The sequence below is a fragment of the Mastigoproctus giganteus genome, chromosome 9, assembly GCF_048544385.1.
Source record: "Mastigoproctus giganteus isolate SK-2022 chromosome 9, ASM4854438v1, whole genome shotgun sequence".
In the NCBI taxonomy this organism is placed as follows: domain Eukaryota; kingdom Metazoa; phylum Arthropoda; class Arachnida; order Uropygi; family Thelyphonidae; genus Mastigoproctus; species Mastigoproctus giganteus.
This window is the reverse complement of record NC_143583.1, coordinates 163,406,402-163,428,150: the sequence shown is the minus strand read 5'-3', so window position 1 is coordinate 163,428,150 and position 21,749 is coordinate 163,406,402. Positions and strand designations below refer to the sequence as shown.

The following is a 21,749-nucleotide window of genomic DNA, read 5'->3' as shown; positions in this document are numbered from 1 at the left end:
GAGAGCCATCTACCATCACACTCAGTGAGCAATCAGAGAGAAAACTGGATAACCAATTACAAAAAACAGTTGGCAAACTATAAGATGGAAGCTTGTTTAGAAGAGCTTTAGGCCAAACATGATCGAATGCCTTTGAGATGTCAACAGCAACTGCTTGTATTTCACCGAACTTTTCCCTTGAATTTGTCCATAAATGGGTAACATAAGCCAGAATATCACCAGTGGATCAGCACTGACGGAATCCATACTGGCAATCATTGATCAGATGGATGGTTTCTAGATAGTTTAAGAGTTGGTGGTTAATTAATTTCTCCATTACCTTAGAAAGAGTAGAAGTAATTGCAATGCGACGATAATTGGATGGGAGGGATTTGTCACCCTTTTTAGGAACTGGCTGGATATGAGCAGATTTCCAAGCAGAAGAAAAAACATCTTTGGAATAAGAAAGTGAAAAAAAAAAAAAGGCAGGAAAGAACAGGAGTAAGTTCAGGAGCACAGGTTTTGAGAACAAGCAGAGAAATACCATCAGGACCTGGGGCTTTCTTAGCATCAAGATTTGCCAAAATCCTTCTGGCATCCTTTTGATGGATGACCACAGGAGGCATTGAATGGAGTGTGTTGGGAATGGGGGGAGTTGATTTACCAAGATCATTAATACATGAGTTGGAAGAAAAATGGGATGCTAGCAAGTCAGCTCTATCCTTGGCAGAAGTGACAATAGAACCATCTGGTTTTGACAGAGGTGGGAGCAGAGATGGGCAAAATTTGTGGCCACATAACTTTGGCAAGAGACCCGAATGCTCGGCTACCATTAGGGCAAGAAGCAAGTTTTCTACTCTTAGCCTGTTCAAACTCTAGTTTAGACTGATTAATAACTGCTTTACAATTGTTGCGAGCTTTGGTGTAGGCAGAAAATGAAACTGAAGAATTGAAAACAAGCCAATTACGATATGCAACATTCTTCTCTTGAACAGCCTTAGAACATTTATTGGAAAACCAAGGTCCAGATAAAGGACGAGATTTTAAAGTGGAGTGTGGAATAAAGGATTCCATTCCTACAAGAATAATTTCACTGACATCATCTGAGAAAAGGTTGAAATCAGAAGTTTTGAAACAGTGATCCGATCAAGGAAAAGAAATCATGCAGGTCATCCCATTTTGCATTCTTGTAATACCAACCAATACGAGGTTCGGAACAGCCATGAGATAAAGGCTCCATTGGAGAAGAGACAATCACTAAGTTACGATCTGAGGTGCCTAAAGGACCACTCACTTCAACTGTGTACTTATCTCGACCAGCTGTTGGTCGAGATAAGCGCAGTCATTGTGAACATTAAAATCGCCAAGAAAAATTACCTCACTGTTAGGAAAGTTGGACTGGAGAAAGTCAAGTTGCAAAGAGAGGAAGTCAAAGAGCTCCAAGTGATTAGCGGAGTTGGGAGAATGGTAGAGACAACAGATGAATTTGACACAACGAGGGAGAGAGATTTTAAGCCAGAGAAGATCAAAGAGAGGAGATTCCAAATTACCAAGTCTCTGACAGGGAATATCTGAATGAACATATGCACAAGTACTACCTTTGAGTCAAAAGGAATCATACAGCGAATAATTTGGGCAACTGAGATGAGCATTGGTTGAATCAACTAATAACTGAGATTTCGTCAGAAAAAGTACATGGGGTTTGGCATACTGTAAGTGTAAATGGACATCAGTGAGTTTAGAATTGAGACCATGTATATTTGTGAAATGAACTAGGAAGTGTTTGGGAGGTTTAGATCTTTTCACAGATAAGTTTGTTCTATTTGTTTGACAATTCATGGTGTATTCAATAGTAAGAAAAAGTGTGGGGGAGGACATGATGTGTGAAGTAATGGAATTTTTTGGATATGCCATACGTATGTTTGTACTGCCAGATATTAAGGAAACCCTGACTGTGAAGTATTAACAAATATTATCAAGTAGGCTGTTTTTACCAGTGAGGACATTCAAAGCATCATATATGTTTTGATACCGAATAATGTGGAGGAATTTGTTGCAAGATGTGCCAATCTTAATCTTACCATCATGCAGAGATGTGATACGATACATCCAAATCAATATTAATAGATGCATCTTTGCCTGTCACATCAAAAATGGAAGGTATTCACTTTTGGTACGTGTGGAGATGTAGCAACAATTGCCTAACCTTTTTATTTGTAATGAAACGACAGGTTTGAAGATAGTATTCAGCTTCTTTGTTAAAGCTAAACCAACATTTTCACCAGGTAGAAAAACAAAACACATACAGTCATTTTGAAATCACAATTGTTATGAATATGTATGTACATGGAAATATCCCAGATTTTGATTGAATAAATGTTATAGGGTAGATATCGATGTCCTATTTCTGATTAAACATTATTCTTGTTGATAGAGTGTTACAGTCAAAAGCAGGAAATAAATCTTAAATATTACAGTGATTACAGTATTATTAATCAGAAAAAATAAAATGTTCCACACAGCTATGCACATAAACTTTTAAAAGTTTATGTGCATAGCTGTGTGGAACACATCTATGCACATAAACTTTTATAGTATTTCATGCACATCCAACATGAAATACTATGTAGGTTACAAAAATAAAATAAATAACAAAAAACTGCCATTATGAATAAGAAAAATGCCCAAATCATAATCATTTAAAGGATGGGTTAGTTACCATTCCCAGGTTAAAAAAACAATAAACCACACAATGTATATATGTGTGTGTGTGTGTGTGTGTGTGTGTGTGTGTGTGTGTGTGTGTGTGTGTGTGTGTGTGTGTGTGGTTTATTGTTTTTATAATCTCTTTAATCATAATTAAGTTAACTGCTGTATCACTAATACTTGCCTTTGTCAGAATATTCAAAATTCATTTGATTCACTGTGATAAAAATTCATTTGTTATTAAATTTAACCTACAATAAATTCTAAACTTTATGAAGGACAAATTCTTATGGTTGCTTGCAAATCATCACAGTTTTTTGAGAGAAACACTGATTCCCAGAGTTAGGGCACATAAAAGCAAACAATAAAAGAACACTTATTCTCATCAAAAATAATTATACTGCTTTGTATAAAAAAAAAAAAAAAAAAAAAAAAAAAAAAGCCTTAAAGAAACCCAACAGGGAAATAATTAAACATCATATAAATGTTACTTACGATTTCTGGCCATCCAAATATTGCAAATGGGAATAACCCTGATGAAAACCATGTATCCAGAACATCATCATCTTAAAGAAATAAAATGTTAAACTAGATGTAATTTGTTTAGGTTAAAATACTGTATACTATAAAATAAATTTTAAGAAATAATATACCCTATTCCAGTGTTTCTCAACTTTTTCATTGTCGCAGCACACTTTTAAAGATGCTAAAGTTTTGCAGCACTCTTTGAAAGATATTAAAATTTTGTGGCACACTACAATCGCCATTATACTCATAATATATATATGCAGGCAGGCATATACAGGGTGTCTCAAAAATATTGGTACAAACGTTTAGGGGAGGTAGGTAACATCTAATGGAATGTGAATCACACAGGAACCCATAACCGGAAACGTCACCATAAGTCGGTACATGGCACTGTTCATCAGTTCGCGAGAGGGAAAATTTCTGGTTTACTCATTCAAGCAGTAGTCGCCGCATGAAGAGCATGCATCGATATACGAACTATGAGCTGGCAAACATGCACCTAGTGTATGGATTAGCAGAGGGCAATGGACGAGATGCTCAACGAATTTATGGAGAACGCTTCCCAGACAGACCTGTACCGGACCACGGTTTGTTTGCGCGTGTGCATCAAAATTTGTGCGATTATGGGTCATTTAGAGGTAACAGGAGTAGTGCGGGCAGACCACGTTTGACCCAAACTCCCACCATGGAAGAAAGTGTGCTGAATGCCGTCCAGAATAATCATACTACCAGCACACGTGCCGTTGCCTAAGGAGTGTCTCGTTGCAGTGTACGGAGTGTTTGGCATGGTGATTCCTTACACCCCTTTCATCTCCAAAGGGTTCCATTACTGGTCCCCCAAGATCATCCTGCACGTGTGGCTTTTGCACAGTGGTTCCTCCAAGAAAGTGTTCAAGACTTGAATTTTCCAGCCTATGTTTTGGTCATGGATGAGGCTTATTTCACTCGGTAAGGCTTATTCAATCAGCACAATGCTCATGTATGGGCTCACAACAACCCACACAGTGTGTGCCCCCACGTGGCACAACATCGCTTCACAATAAATGTGTGGACAGGTATGGTCGGTGACTGCTTAGTTGGCCCATACCTGTTACCATCCAACATGAACTCTGCTAAATATTGGATCTTGAACAAGTTCTACCAGGGTTACTTGACGATGTTCCAGCAAATGTGAGATGCAACATTTGGTTTCAACATGATGGGGCACCTGCCCATTATGGAAGGTGTGTTTGTGACCATTTGAACAGGTGTTTTGGGCGTCGATGGATTGGCCGTGGTGGACCCGTTGCCTGGCCCCCACACTCACCTGATTTATCGAGCCTTGATTTCTTTCTGTGGGTGGCCCTGTGGAGATGGATCTTGTGACAAGATTCGTCTGCGCTGCTGCTACTGTCAAAGAAACTCCAGGTGAGTTCGACCGTGTCCGCTAATCCATGCTGCGTCGGTGTCACGCATGCATCGCGTCTCATTGTGGAACCTTCGAGCATCTGTTGTAACATCGTGAAATGCATCCATCTCGTACTCCATTGTTAATATTATGTCAAATAAATGTTTGCCACTAATTACTGTCTTGTGTCATTTCTGCTTCTTGTGCCTCTGCTACTACTTTCCCGTGACGGTTCCGGTTATGGGTTCCTATGCAATTCACATTCCTTTAGATGTTACCTACCTCTCCTAAACATTTGTACCAATATTTTTGAGACACCCTGTATACAGCCAGGCCTTGTATAATGCGAGTTCGATTAATGCATTTTTCAGTTACCGCTATTTGAAAAAAATATATACCACTTTTCACTTGACGCGATGCAAATTTTCAGTTAACATGATTTTTTTTTTTATGTGATAGTTGAAAAAGATTTGAATTGCACATTAAGTTTACTGCGCGGCGGATGGGCAATAAACAAATGTTTGCCTGCTGCCCGCCTCTGTGTTCCATCTACCATCGGAAGAAGACGTGTCACTTTTCGTCTCCTGCTAATAAAGTCAATGCAAACTGGCATTTAAAAATTCAAATTTTTAAATGAGCCAGATGAAAATATTATCGCAAAGGAGATAACGGTAAAAGAACTAGATGAAATCCTTTGTATCGCAGAGAACCTCAAATAAAAGGTTTGCAGTTCTCTGTGATATTTATTTCACCGGGGCCCAGAGAAGATTGTTGTCGGCCATCAGAAATTGATTGATGAAAAGAGAGTCAATACTGTTCAAATATTTCTGTAACAAATCGTTTCTTCATTGTGTATTTTATGTCAGAGATTCCCAAACTTACCCAGACCAAAAGAAATACCTAACAGTTCCGTTTATTAAGTAGTTAGGTCCAAACAACTTAATAAGAAATGTTGAAACTGTGCACTATCTCGAGCTAGTATTTCGCACGGTGTCTGACAGATGTCGAGTATCGCTGTGTTTCCCTCGAAAATTTAAAATATTCCACGGCACAGTTTGGGAACCGCTGTTTTATGCAATAAACATTTAATTCCATAGTTATTTTCATTATCTTTTACATTGTATACAGTTAAAAAGTTATTTAAAAGGTATTTTTAAAATTCTTTATGGACATTCCAGAAGGTCAAGGACCAATTATAATTTTTCCTATTGATTATAATATTCGATTAATGCGTTTCCGTTTTGCGCGATGCGCTTGCGGGACGAATTAATTGTGTTAATTGAGGTCAGCCTGTGTATATATTTGTAATATACATATTACAAATATCTATAAATATTATATATAAATAAAATTTATAAATAAAAATAAACAAAAATTATAAATAATATATATACAGTGAAACTTCCCTTTAACGGACAGCCATGGGGAACGAAAATGTGTCCGTTACAGAGAAGTGTCCGCTAACAAGAAGTCTGAGGGAGAAAAAAAAAAAAAAAAAAAAAGAAAAAAAGAAAAATCGTTAAATGTTTAATGTAAAATTAAATTAAAATATATACAGATTTTGCACAATATTTTTGTAAATAATATACATACAATTGTGCTATGCATATTATGACTTTATCTTAAGAAAAATACATACAGTAATCACTTATTTTCTTCTGTACCTTCTTCCGGCTGATAATTTTGTTTTCAACATTTGTTTGGAGTGAAGAAACCATCGAAAGTCCTTCAGTATCTTCTTCAGCGGCGAAAAACATTTTTAAATGATTGATCTGTATGAGTGCTTCTTCTATTTTCATCGGTGGTTCGTCGTTAATATGTTCTTCGACAGAATGACCTCCTTCCATTTCTTCATCCTCATGAGGAACTTCTTGAAAAATATCGATGATAATGTCGTTGATATCTAGAGCACCATCTTCTGTAGTGAGGTTTGAGTCTATATCTTTGTAGCCAGGGTCACTTGTAGCAGAAGTATCGTACATTATCAATAGATGTTGAAGTTCTTGTTCTTCTTGGTGCTCCACATTGCTGTTCACAACTTCAATTTTTGCGTTTGAGAAGCCAGACTTTACAAAACAGTTCACGACAGTTTGTTTTCTAATTGCGTTTACTGAAGAGGAAATCCATTGAATCGCATCTAGGATGCTGATTTTCTTTGCAAGGTCACTCGCACATGTTACATCGTTCGTGTTTGCAATGAGATGTCTTAAAACATGTTTTCTGTAGTGAAGTTTAAATTTTTTTATTATCCCTTGATCCAAGGGCTGACACTCTGCAGATGTGTTTGGTGGCAGAAAAATGATTTGAATGTTGGACACAATTCAATGTGCGGGTGAGATGCAGCATTATCCATGAAAAGAATAATTTTTCTGTTTTGACAAATCATGTTTTGGTTAAAGTGACTTATCCATTCGCTCATGATATCTCGTGTCATCCACGCTTTTTTATTAGACTTCCAGTCAACATCCAAAAGATTCAACTTTATGCCCTTGAAACAACAAGGATTTTGTGGGTTTCCTATAACAAGAGGTTGTTCAAAGTCTCCCAGCATATTTGTACACAATAGTACAGTCAAGCGTACCTTAGAAATTTTTCCGCCCTGGCACTTTTCGTTTTTTAGACTCATTGTGTTTTCAGGAAGAGCTTTAAAAAAACAACCCTGTTTCGTCACAGTTGTAAATATCCTTAGCTTCAAAATCATGACATAAATCTTCCAATTTGACGGTCCACTCTGTTACAACCCCAGTATCAACAGATCCACCTTCACCACTTACAGTTTTCCAAGAAATTTTATGCCGGGTTTTGAACTTGTCTAGCCATCCCACGGAAGCTTTGAACTCATTTACTCCCATAGATTTTGCAACCTCCAAAGCCTTTTCCCTAATAATAGGCCCATTAATGGGAATTTTTTTAGCATGTGCGCGACAAATTTGAAGTCCAACAGTTTTCGGGAATGATTTTTGAACCTGATCATTTACGTGTTGCCAAAATTGTTTGAGCAGTTCATTTTTTTTCTTTGGGATGTCGTTTACCTGCGTCTTCCCGATTTTGAATTTTACAGCGAGATTGCGAACACTATTTTTTTGCCGATCATACGCATTAATGAGTTCGACTATCTTTTAAAGTTAAATGTTTACGAGAAGACATTGTGCACTTCACACGACACTGAACAAAACTGAAACTGAAAAGATGAAAGGCTGACCATATTACCCCCCCCCCCCCTTGGCGCCTCCGTAGCCAGGTGGGAAGGAGCAGCAGTGCATAGTACACGCTTCTTGATTAGACCGGGGTTCGAGCCCGTCACCACCAAATATGGAGGATGCGGAAAGGTCAGGGAATGACCACCGCATATCCCGGAGCAATATGGCCTTAGTTGCTAATGCTCCTAAAAAAAAAACCAAACAACAACAAAAAAAACAAGCCCCCCCCCTGCACACACACCGAATTCGTCGGAAGTTTTACACGTGCCTTAAAATTCTTGAAAAAGGGTTTAGAACCGCGACGTAAACCTTGATAAAATTCAGAGAATTGGAAATAGAAAATAAACACATGATTGAGGCAATCCGTGGAAGAAACGTTCCTAGAAAAAGGGCCGTGAGCTTGCCCGCTGTCCGTTATGGGGAGATCAAATTAAGTGCTAATCTAAACGAAACAGTGCAGATTGCCTGTACGCGTCCGTTACAGAGAATGTCCGCTAGACAGAAGCTGCAAACACGTTAAAACCAATGGAGGTGAGTTGGGGAATTTGAAAATGTCCGTTGTAGAGAGATGTCCGTTAGGAGAAGCTTCACTGTATATATATTCACAAACAGGAAGTTATTTCTGTTGGGTATATTTAATAATACATTTAATATTTGTTTTAAATGCTTTAATGTTCTTTTTTGAACATGCAGTAAGTTTAAAAGAAAATATTAAAAAATTATTTAAACATAATTTAAACATTATTATTTAAAAACAAACAAATACACAATTATAAGATTTTAATCAGTGAGACGGTTGGGTTTGATGGGAAACAGTTTTTTTAATACGAGGATTTATTGTGAATCGGCTTACTCTCAGCTCATTTCTACCAACTTCAGTCTCGCTCTCTCTCTCTCTCTCTCTCTCTCTCTGTTTTTTTTTTTTTTTTCGTTTAATCTCATTTAAAGCAGAAAACGGAAAATGGCGATAAAATTCTAATTGCCTTTTTCAGAAGTTCATGGATATTCATTTTGAATTTTGATTCAAAATTTGCTATTATTAGTGTTATTAAAGTTTGTTTTGTTTGTTATTTGGTTTTTAGGAGCATTAGCAACTAAGGCCATATTGCTCCAGGATATGTGGTGGTCATTCCCTGACCTTTCCGCATCCTCCGTATTTGGTGGTGACGGGCTCGAACCCCGGTCTAATCAAGAAGCGTGTGCTACGCACTGCTGCTCCTTCCCACCTGGCTACGGAGGCGCTGTTATTAAAGTGAATTTCCAGCAACTGGTCACTACGGATCTCAGCCAATTCTTCTTCCTCTTGCAGATTCCAAAGTTCTAAGATCGGAAGGTTTCTTGTTGCAAATGGGTCCTTACCCACAAATAATTTTTGGTATGAAGGGATGGGAAGTAATGCTCAATTTTTGTCTTATTACATTAATTATTTTAGTATAATTCATTTTGGTAGTCAAGGGGAAATATTTCTAAATTTTTTCATTTACATATTTTTTCCATATACTCAACTTTTCTTTAAAGGAAAACAACCTGTCAGTAGAAGTGAGTAAATTTTCCTACGGGCCTTGCATACTGATATTTAATTTATTAAGCTGCACGAATAAATCTGCTAGAAAAGCTAATTTACAGCACAAAATTTCATCACTTAAATAATCACAAAATTCTGATTGCTCCAGTGAAAAAAATAAGCATTTCCTCAGGTAACTTGTCCATAGGCATAAGTACATTTCCTTTTGATAGCCACCAAATCTCAGTATGTATCATTAAAGAGAAATGATCAGACTCCAGTTCCTCGCATAATTTCCTGAAAATATGTATTTTTTGTGGTCTAGTTTTGATATAACTGACCATTTTAACCGCTTGATCAAGCATAAGTTTTAAATCAGGCATCAGGCATGGCTGTCTTTGCTACTAGTACTTCTCTGTGTCTAAAACGGTGTGTTGTAATAATATTTGAATTGTGTCGTTTTACTAAGTTTACAAATCTTTTTTAGTGCTCCTGTCATCACGGGAGCACCGTCAGTACAAATGCGTCAGTAAATAATTATTCATTACTTCAAAAATATTTTATACGCCTGCTAATTGTGCTGTTCGAAAGTGGTACTGTCATTATTTATTATTTTTTTTCAGCTTCCTCTTCCAAAATACTTTTCACGATTGACCGACATGCTGGTAAAATCACACTTTCTGCAATCAGGTGAGATTTCTTTTTTTTTTTTTTTTTTTTTGCAACCAGTTCGGCTACTAAATAGGTGGCTTCTTGAGCTATATCAGATATTTTAGACATGCTATAAAATTCTGTACCTTGTTTTCTAGTAGAGGCCTGCAGTCTTTTAAAATATTCTATATTTCTGGACGATAAATTCTCGTGTTTCGTAGAAAAATGATGCTGTAATTTACTCAGCACCATTGATTCATTCGACAATTTTAAACTACATACCACATATAAAGGTAGAGGACAATCTTGGGTACCAGTATACGAAAATCTTATCGCCAAATAATCGTGATATATTTACGACAACATATTTTCTTCTTTTTTGATGTTGATGGTTGTTCATTTTTGTTTTTGTCATTTTCTCCAAGCTCATTGTTATCAATTTGCTTCTGATTTCCTTTCATTAAAAATTTATCCATCGCTAATAATTTCTAAAAAAATTAAAAGTTACTTCTACAATGTATTAATACAGTTAATTGAAAATACCTGTTCTATATGAATTAACTGAATATGCAGTTTTAGAGATATAAAAACACAAAGGAAATTTCTTACTATGCTGCTTACAAGTTGCACTTGTACAACTGCAGGGTGACTGGGAGTTTCTCAAATGATAAGAATGGCTGAATAAAGGTGAACAGATCTACTACTAGGAATCAAAAGGTGAATAAAGGATTAAAGGTGAACAGATCTAGTACTAAGAATCAAAACATGATGTCATACTGATCGCTGAAAGGGGCTGGGATCGGTACAGCGTAAATAAACAAATTTTTTATTTGAATTAATTTTGATTATAAAACTTGGATTTATTAATTTTTTTTATTTGCATTTTCCACGGCACACCTGAAGCATACTCGGGTCGAGCTTTTGATTTTTTTTTTTCACCAACACATTTTCCCCCCTTTGAATTTAAATGTATTGTCAGGTGTCAAATTATAAAAAAGTCCTGTTTCGTTGGCATTGTAGATGTCTTCGTCATTAAAATCTTTCCTGATTTCTGCCCAAACATGGTTAATCTATTCCTTTGCCATTATTGGATCTGCAGATTGAGATTTTCCACTAATTTTTGAATAAACAATGTTATTTCAGATTTTAAATCAATCCAGCCTACCGTTGTTACATACAAAATCATCACATCCATATTGTTTAGCAAATTTCTCCGCTTGAGCCTTTAAGATCGGACTATCGATTGAAAATCGAGCACTTCTTTGCGTGGTGCTCGATTTGTAACCTCGCACTTTATAAATTTTTTTTTTTCCAGTTCCATTGCTGATATGTAAACATCTTTATTCTTCCACAATGTCGATACACTTGAAGAGGACAAAGAAAACTTTTTGCACACTTCAATTTTTTGCACCACATTCTAACTGGTGCAAAAATAATTTCGACTTTTTCGCGAATCGAGAGACACTTTCTTTTGTTAATAGACATGTTTCCAAAGGAAGGGTTCATTTCTAATTGATTTTATTTTAAAATGATAAAGTGATCTGCATACAAAGTTCTTAAAAAGCCCGAAATGCATACAACTTTCTTAGAAGTCCCATTTCCAAAATTCTTAGTAGTCCCGAAATAAATTTATGGTTCAATGAATACAAGACAATCTGTAAATAGGGTAATGCGACAAGTAGAACGCCAATTTCATTTTTCTCTATTCCAAGAATTGGGTTTTTTCGACCCTGAGCAATGAAGAATGTTTGCATAGTTACCAAAATTTGTTTAGTATATCCGTGTAGTATGCGCGTTATAACAGTAAGTAATTGTATGGGAATAAACGTAAATTAAAATCATTATGGCTTTTTGCTAGTTACAGCCATGATCTCGTTATTTTCGTGCTCATTATAACCAAGTTCAACTGTATTACTTTTCCTCTTCCGTAGCATTATTATTATTATTAGCCATATAGTGCAAGGAAGCCTGAGGCTTATGCTGCACCAGCCAAAAAAAAAAACATGGCTTCAATAGATATTTTGCATGGATATTTTTGTGATAGTAGAAAATGTATGCAGCCTCTTTGAATATCTTAGGGTAAATGCACAATATGTTAGGATAAATGATTAATATTACACTCTTGTGTAATATTAATATCCAATAGTGCTAAATTATATTAGCACAATATCCTCCACCCTGAAAGGGACTTTATGCTGTGAAGGTCAATACAAATTATCTATTCGGTTTGCCAGTGACATCCGGATTGGATTATTTTTAATTCTGCTATTTCCACTGAGCAAAGGTCCTAAGAGTTCACTCTTTTCCTCTATGCACTTACGTATGAATGAAACTCCATGTTCCCACTTTTAGCTTTCCAGGCTTTTGACTTTTGACTCAGACTTTAGCTACCTAACCCCACCCCTCCCCATAGTCTTTTTATAACTATTATTTGAATCTGAATCTTAATGGACAATCTTAATTATCCACGTTGCCTATCAATCTCACTAAATCTAAATCCTTTTTTATCCATATTCACATCCTTTTTGTGTGGTATACCCACTTAATGCACTAGAGGGAAAGTACATTTGAACTACCTCCATAGTTCAAATGTACTTTCCCTCATATCTTTCATCCCAAATAAACAAGTCTAAAAATCTCCTCAGACCCCCAAGAATTTCCTTTGTCAATGTTCACTTTAGGACACTATGGTCACTTGCTGCTAAAAGTTTCTGTGCCATCATATTTGTGTTTTATTTGGGTGAATGGTGATGACCAGACCAAGATCCCTGTCTGTTGTATTCTCTATAACATATCAACAGAGGTAAAATTCATTGAGCTGATTCGGAAAATTCATCCTACAGGTCAAACTGCCAGTTCAGCATACAACTGATCTTCTGGCATTCAAATCCCCCCCCCCTCGTGTTTCTCTGTCCTTCCTATATACACACACACACTATACATTACAAAATTAAACTCATCATTCCTTTTATCAGAGTAACCAAACCTCAGTTAATCAATATTTATACACCCAAACAGTATCCCAAATTCATCCATTTTATGACAATGCTGCCCTAAAATTGCTGTATAAATAGTTTATGCTTTGTATTTTTTTATTAATCACTTCCCTAATATATATCTTTATGCTTTGTATTTTCTTATTAATCACTTCCCTAATATATTTGTTGTAATTATTGAAACATGTGAATCACTAGACTGTTGTACAATGCTTCTATCACATATTTCCACATATTTAACTGATGAATAATCATCTGCAGTACTCCTTTGAGACTAGTTCACCTTGGAGAATAAATAAGAAATGAGCTCAAATAAGTGACTCTAGCAGTCTCTCATATGAACCCTCAAGGTGAATGCAAGATTGATCCATACTATTAACCTAATGTCAAAAGTCTATATTCTCTTCTCTCTCTCTCTCTCTCTCTCTCTCTCTCTCTCTCTCTCTCTACCTTTAATGATATTGACAAGGACACTTGAATACCTTCTGTTTAAACATATTCATCAAAATTCATCATGAAAAATAAATTCCTCCTACCAACTAGTGCAGACCGCACCGATATATTTCCTACGACCCAAAACTTTCCCCAAAAGTCTTTCAATGTTCCTCCAAGCCTAGAGTTAACTGACAAGGCACATATCATAAAATCCTTATTATCATTTCTGGGAAGGGTTGAAGGACACAATTACATTTTTTTTATCATGGTCCTATCCAAGTCCTCAGCTTCTTTTGAGTTTAATATCATTAGTTCCCAAATGTATAACTAAAATCCCATTACACCCATGAGAATCAACAACTGGTCAGTTACATCATGACCTGCTGTGCAAGGCACACATTTTCTGGTTGTATTCCACATATCTTTATTACAAATTATGTTTGCTGTTTCCGTCACAACTGAGTCCCTTAATAAAACTACTTACTTTTGACCCAAAACAGTTTGCTCTTGGTTCATATCTGGGGCTTGAATCAAGAGTGCATTTCCTGGAATATCACTAGACTCAAGAGTGGCTCCCAACTCTCCAGTTTTAATCTGATTTTCTATTCATCTTCAGCTTTTATGAAATTTGTATCCCAATATCTGTATAATAAAAAGAAAACAAAAAAAAAAATGAATACTTACCTTGCTTCAGAGAAATTTTATCTTTAGAAACCCCAAATTTTTTAGAAGCTTTGGCTAATGCTTCTTCTTCAGATCTGCCACTGATCCAGTACTCATCTGTTTCCTAGAAGAGAATAATATCATATTTTGACTGTTTCTGCCATTAATTAATTTATATAAAAAAATCAATAATGAATAATACCATATATCATTTATATTTAACCAAGAATGTTGCAGCATTTGAGACTTCCAGAACTTATCTTTCAGAAAGGATGTATACTGCAGATATTTTCTTTTTGAATTGAAAAAACTACTACTTTCTTATTAATATTTCAAATAATTCATCAATTTATCAATTTCACTGATAGGTTCATAACAACTCTTCCACCCCTCCTCCCCTCTTCCTCCCTCTGGTTCCTTCATAAATATAAAAACTTTCTTTCTGGAAGGAAACCATAACTGCACAAACCTTGAGATATAAGCGATAAATCAAACACAAATTGCTATCCTGTCACCTTACTGCACATGCCATGTGTATGCTGGTGTTGGTAAACATATTAATTTCAGTGGATAAAAGTTAAAGTATAAATGACAAAAGTGCAATAGTTTTCAAAATAAATGGTGTGTCAATGAAATTTAGGATGGAAATACTTTATATTATGATAAATTTAAAATTCTAAAATTAAAATTCAATGCAGTTTCAAAGAATTTGAGTTGCCAAAGAAATAGGTGCATGACCTAGAAACAAACGTAACTGGGAGCTCATAGAGCTCAAGTATCTTGTGAGCTGCCAAGTGATGCACACCCAATTTGGGTCCCAGAACAAAACAGTCAAGTGCATATTGCTCTGGTTCAAAAAGATTTAGTTTTATTGGAAGAATCTATTGTCAAGAAAACAGGTGACATTTTTTGAAAGACAGGTAGACTACAACCAGGGTGTGTTTGCTAAGCGCAACAATTGATAATGCTAACAACAGATTGCCAGAGTTTAAGAGGAGTTTAGAGAGCATTATTATTCATGTGCAGACTAATGATTTTAAATAAACACTACCTCTACAAGTTAGGTCAGAACATGTACATGCCTGCAATTCTGCCAGACAGAATATAATCCCTCCTGATAGGAGGGATTATATTCTAAGAGCCTTGTGGATTAACTCAAGACTTGAGAGATTTTGGAGAGAAATTAGCAGCATATCCAACACTTATAGGTAGAAGGAATCAATTTTGTAGAGACAGTATTCATTAGAACAAAGGTGGGGCAAAGGTTTTTGCCAATATCATTAATCATACCTTAATGGCTTGTGGGGGGAAGGGTAATACAGACATATGTTTATCTGACAATATGGGTAAAAGTAATTCTCGCCGCACATATTTCAATAATTCTTGTTTGTTGCTGCAACAGCTGATGTTAGCAAGATTTGGGGGGGGGGTATCATTGTGAGGTATCATATGAGTGGGAAGATTAAGCTAAGGCAGTGGTTCTCAAACTTTTTGGTATCATGACCCCTTTATGTTCTTAAAAATTATGGAGGACCCCAAAGTCATAGCCTTAGTATAACATCGTAGTATTATTATGAAAATAGTTTTGATCTTACGGACTCCCAGGAGTGCGCAGACCACACTTTGACAACCCTGAGTTAAGGAAACAAGCCATATCATTCACTATCTTCAGAGGGGTGGGTGTCAGGGTAGTAAACTATAGAGGAATAGTTAGTCTTAACTGTGTCTATAGTAATGTCAGGATTGTTGTCAATAAACCAAGTAAATTCAAACTCCTGGTTAAGACAACTAATGCTGACAGCTACAAATGGAATTTCTATAAACAAGGTTTATTGCTAAACAGAGGTAACTATTAACTGGAAGATATGCTCTGAACCTATTTCAAATACAGAAAACTGTGAACAATAAGAATAACTTTTCTCATAGCTATAGTGCAAAGTGTTTAAGGTTATCAATAAAGCTAGCCAATGCAAGAAATAAAATACAGCAGCAAAACTTTCTGTAGAGTTGGTTGTAGCTATGGTACTCATGGAATTGGAAGAATCAAATTGCCCTGAAATTATAGTTTAAATTAGAGAGAGAGAGAGAGAGAGAGAGAGAGAGAGAGAGAGAGAGAGGAAAGTAGGAATTCTCAAAACAAACACTAAAAATTAATAGTGTTACCTACATCCAGAAATAACTAAAATTAACCAATAAAGAATATTTTTAATGAGTGCTAACAAAACAGGAGAAATTAGATATTATCATATTGATTTGAACTGTACATTAAATCTCAATCTCTCTCTCTCTCTCAATGCAATACTACTATTGCATGTAGCAAAACTTGTCTTTTTAATATTATGATAACTTGAAGGGGGAATTGTTGGACACTAGATATCTTAATGTATTTTTCACAGGTTTTGGCAACTGACTGTAGTTCATCACAAGGTACAAGTCAGACATTCTTCTAACTGGATGTAGACATCATGAAATGCCATATTACACTAGTGCTGAAAGGCTAGTGTGATATGGTGTTTTTCATATACAGTGGACTCCCGCTAATCCGAACCCCGCTAATCCGAACACGTTTCGGTCGGCGGAGAGGAAATTTTTTAGTTCGCAAAATATAAGTTTTTTTGTATTTTCCAGTTAAATTTAAATGGCATTAATGGTACAAAAACATTTAGAATTCCACAAAACAATTGTATTTTATTGTAGTACTGTACTAATACAAAATTAATAAATCAGTGTTTGACATGGCCTATTAAAATTACAGATCTATACTTACACACCAAAACAGGAACAAAAGCCATTTTTCAGAAGTAACAAATTCTGTTAGTTTCTTTTGACGTAACGATGAAAATCGGCTAGATGATGCTATGTTTCGCCACCGCTTCATAAACATGTAGTCTCTGCCGGTGTAGCACTGGGGTGTTGTTCTAAGTAGCGTAAAGCGAGGTCAAGGGCCGCTGTCGTGTCTGTGTGGGACACAAGTTGTTCCGCAGAAACACCGGGCTCGTCATCACTCCCGTCATCATTCTGCTTGGAGTCTTCTTGGGTGACAGCTGCCATGATGTCCTCATACGACAGGTTTTCATGACCTATTCCATCCGCTGCAATCCACTCGTTAACGTCAGATTCTATTGTTTCCTCGCACCCGGGAATTTCCAGTACGAGCTGAATTAATTGTTCTATGTCATTGTTTTCGTCAGAGCTATCGACAAAGCTGAGAGAGGGCCATAATTTCTTCCATGATCTTTGTATGGACTGCTCGGTTACACCCTCCCACGACTCAGCAACCCAATATACAACATCTTTTAAGTTCACCTGTTTCATTTTCTCATGTAAAGGAAGTGAATTGGTGTTATCTTCTAACAAGGACCTAAGATATTTCTTTCTGTATGCAAGCTTGATAGACTGTAACACCCCCTGGTCCATGGGCTGTAATAACGGTGTTACATTAGGCGGTAAAAAAGCTGCCTTTATATCCCCTGATGTCAACTCGGAAACGTCTGGGTGGGACGGCGCATTGTCTATGAGGAGAATGGCATGAGGTGGCAAATCATTTTCATTGCTGAAACGTTTCACTGCTGGGACAAATTGATTATGAATCCACTCAATGAAAAGCTGTCTGTTCATCCAAGCTTTTTTTTTTTGACTTTTATAATGAACTGGAAGATTGTTAATGTTCATATTTTTAAAAGCTCTCGGCTTCGCTGATTTACCAATCATCATCAAGGTAGCTTGTGATTTCCTGAAGCATTACTACAAGCTATCAACATCACTCGCTCCTTATTCATTTTAAAACCTGGGGCACGCATTTCTTGTTGAGATGCTAGACTTTTTGTGGGCAAAGCCTTAAAATTTAAACTTGTCTCATCAGCGTTATATATCTGCTGAGGTGAATAATGTGATACCAAATCAGCGAACTCACCCAAATATTTCTCTGTTGCAGCATGATCAGCTGATAATTGCTCCCCGGTGATCGTTAGCTGGCGAATCCCATGGTGCTTCTTCCAGCGATCAAACCAACCGGTACTCGCACTAAATGATTCATCACCTTTCATTAGTTTGTTGAGATGAATGGCCTTTTCTCTAACAAGAGGTTCACTTAGGGGTGTTCCCCTTCCTCTTTCCTGAGTGAACCATGTGAATAAGGCTTCATCAAGCTTGTCAAATGTTGAGGGCCTTACTGTTTGTTGATTTTCAACTGATTTTTCTGAAGTAGAGGTACAAAACTCTACTATCAGAGATGCGGTGTCACACAGATATAAGGAATGCAGAACTGGAATTTGGGGAGTACAATGTGTACAGAAAGGACAAGAAGGGAGGAGGGATTATGTTAGTAGTTAAGAAACACACAAAATCCAAGGAAGTGAAGCCAGTCGACATCGCTGGACACTGCAGTGTCGAGTCAGTTTAGTGTGACATAAGCAATGGGAGATCAAAATAGAGAGTAGTAGTGTGCTATAGGCCTAATGACTCTGATGAGTATAATAAGAAACTGTACAGGGAAATAGAGTGGGCCAGTAAATCAGAGAGTCTTATAATGGGGGATTTTAATTTCCCAGATACTGACTGGAATTTGTCGGTTGGTCACTCCCACACTAGCAAGGCTTTTGTGGATTTATTGTATGACTGTTTTCTACATCAGCATGTTCAGGAGGCAACTAGAGGGAGTAATACTCTTGATTTTGATTTGATTATCAGTAGTGATTCTTCATGCATTAATAATCTGCAGATAAAGAAACCACTAGGTGGCAGTGATCACAGTGTGCTGAATTGGGATTTACACAAAGAGGTAACTACCATCAGAGGTAAAGGGAAGGGTTTTTCCTTTCGTAAAGGCGACTACGATGGCCTGAGACAGTATTTTAATTCTATACAGTGGGACCAACTGATGATGTTACCAAGAGCAAATTCAAAATGGGAAGCATTCAAAGAACTTATCTAAATGGATGTCAGATGAACTAATGAGACATATGGCAGAGAAGAAAAATGCATGGAATACATATAAATTAACATGTGACACAGAAGCCTATGATAGATATAAGTTAATCTATAACCAAGTTACAAAGGAGGTTAGGCAGGCGAAGGCAGATTACGAGAAATCCTTGGCAAAGGATGCAAAGAAAAACAGCGAAGAGTTCTTTATTTATGTAAACTCTAGAAGGAAGGGGATGAATCAGATTGGTCCACTTTATATCGATGGTTCAACTGCTGATGATCCTGCTCAGATAGCTAACAAACTAAATGAATATTTTGCATCGACATTCACACATGAGGAGTTATTCAGGGAGGGGAATGCCATAGGTGTATTCAACTCTGGCAGTAAGCTAGATAATCTTGTAATAACTGAGAGTAAAGTGGAGGAGAAATTGTTGAAGATAAACACAAGAAAGGCACTTGGAGTGGATGGGATCTATCCAGTTTTATTAAAGGAGGCAGCAAAGGAAGTAAGCAAATCCTTAGCCATAATTACGAGAGCTTCCTTGGACTCAGGGGAGGTACCCATATACTGGAGATGTGAAAACATTACCGCAATTCACAAGGGAAGATCAAAGGCTGACACAAGTAATTATAGACCTGTGAGTTTAACTTCTGTTCCAGGAAAATTAATGGAGGCACTGCAGAGTTAAAGAAGCACAGTTAAAGTTAAAGAAGCACTGCAGGATCATCCAGACAAGACTTCAGTTATAGCTTTGACACAGCATGGTTTTGTTAAGGGAAAGTCTTGCCTGACCAATTTGATTGGATACTATGATGCAGTCACAAAAGAACTGGATGCAGGGAATAACATTGATATTATATACTTGGATCTTAGAAAGGCATTTGATACTGTTGCACATGGAAGACTGCTGCACAAATTGGAGAAGTTTAACATTGGAAGCAAATTTCTGCTATGGATAAAGGGGTGGTTGAGGGGGAGAAGACAGAGAGTGGTAATCAATGGACACTGCTCATCGTGGACTAATGTTATTAGTGGAGTCCCTAGGGGTTCAGTGTTGGGTCCATTATTGTTTTCTGTATTTATAAATAATATTGATGATGGTATATCAAGCTTAATGTCCAAGTTTGCAGGCGATACAAAGGTTGGCAGGATTATTAAGGACACTACTGATGCTATGCTGCTGCAACAGGATCTGGAAAGGTTGAGCAGATGGGCTGAGAAGTGGCAAATGAAGTTTAACATTGACAAATGTAAAGTACTACATATGGGAAACAGCAACACCAGAGCAATGTATCAACTCTGTGGTACTACACTGACAGTGGTAGAGAATGAAAAGGACCTGGGGGTAATTGTGCAGGCAGATATGAAGTTCTCTGAGCAGTGCAAACCGGCTACAAGAGTAGTTCATGGTGTGTTGTCAATGATATACAGGAATTTTTCTAGCAGGGATAAGGAGGTGATTATTCCCTTGTATAAGGCAATGGTCAGTCCACACCTTGAGTACTGTATACAGGTCTGGAGGCCTCATTTCAAGAAGGATGTACAGCTGCTGGAACGAGTACAAAGAAGGGCAAGATTAGTGAATGGAACGAAGGGTTGCTCTTACGAAGAAAGGCTTAAGTTTTGCAAATTACAGTGTCTGGAGACTAGGCACCGGCAAGGTGTGTAAAGTCTTGAATGGTTTGAGCATACTCAATGCTGATGGGATTCTTCCTCTTGCTCAGAATAATCACCTGAGAGGGCATAAATTCAAATTGAGGAAAGACAGATGTAGGATAGATGTGCGGAAATTTGCCTTTAGCCAGCAGGTAGTTGGTTGGTTGAACAGACTTCCATCCCTTGTTGTGGAAGTTGATAGCCTAAATAAATTTAAGGCTCAGCTGGACAGGTATTTCAAACGAACGGAGGTGACGTGGAAGTTTTTTTTTTTTTTTTTTTTTTTTTGGCTGATGCTGCATATGCTTGCTTTCTTGCATCATATGCCTCTACTAATGCTAATGTAATATAATTGTAGACAAGTTATAAGGAAGTCTGCCTTTATTCATAGATTAATTAACTATTAATTGCCACAAAGCCTTGCAGATGCAGAGAACTGATATAGATATAAAGAGGGATTAAAGAAATATTTGTAACAGGTAAATAAAACAGAAAAATAGAAGAAATTATCTCATTTTTATTTATTTAATTTTGTATTGTTTAAAGCAGATGATACATAAGTTTTGTTTCCTTGTATTATTATGACATTTTAATACTATCTCATATTCCTGTAATGCTTGTCTACTATACCTGTTCTAATGAAAAGATATTGATTTTTTTTGTACAACTTATTTAATGCTTTAAGCCTTGTACAACATGCATTTAATTAACAAAAAAAAAGGGAAAGCAATTAAAACAGAAGCAACACAAACAATTATCTAAACAGTGGCATAAATAGAAAAAAAGAAGAATCACAAAAAGCTACAATGATAATGCATAATACTATTAAATTCAGTGAATCTTACTAAATCAGGAATTTCTGACCCTTCTACAGACACATAATATGCAGGAATACGATGTCCCCACCACAGCTGTCGAGAAATACACCAGTCTCTATACAAAAGTAATAAATCTATATTGGTACAACTTATTAAAAAAAAAAAACTAGCACAGTAAAAAAGAACCCATTACAACAAACTTCTATGGGATCTTGAATCACTGTACTGGATTTCACTCTAATGAAGGGCACTTAAAATTATTTTAAAAGACCCATTATTTATTCAAAATTACTCAA

The 21,749-nt window shown here is 36.6% G+C and overlaps 1 protein-coding gene across 1 annotated transcript in view; it reads right to left on the bottom strand.

The window, feature by feature from the left end:
* ValRS (Valyl-tRNA synthetase) overlaps positions 1 to 21,749 on the bottom strand; it is a 394,022-nt gene that overhangs the window by 177,980 nt on the left and 194,293 nt on the right. The window contains exons 14-16 of the mRNA XM_090381628.1: positions 21,481 to 21,568; positions 14,071 to 14,173; positions 3,181 to 3,251 (exon numbers count right to left, since the gene is read on the bottom strand). Of these exons, the coding sequence (XP_090237754.1) occupies positions 3,181 to 3,251; positions 14,071 to 14,173; positions 21,481 to 21,568 (262 nt within the window). The remainder of the gene's footprint in view (positions 1 to 3,180; positions 3,252 to 14,070; positions 14,174 to 21,480; positions 21,569 to 21,749) is intronic.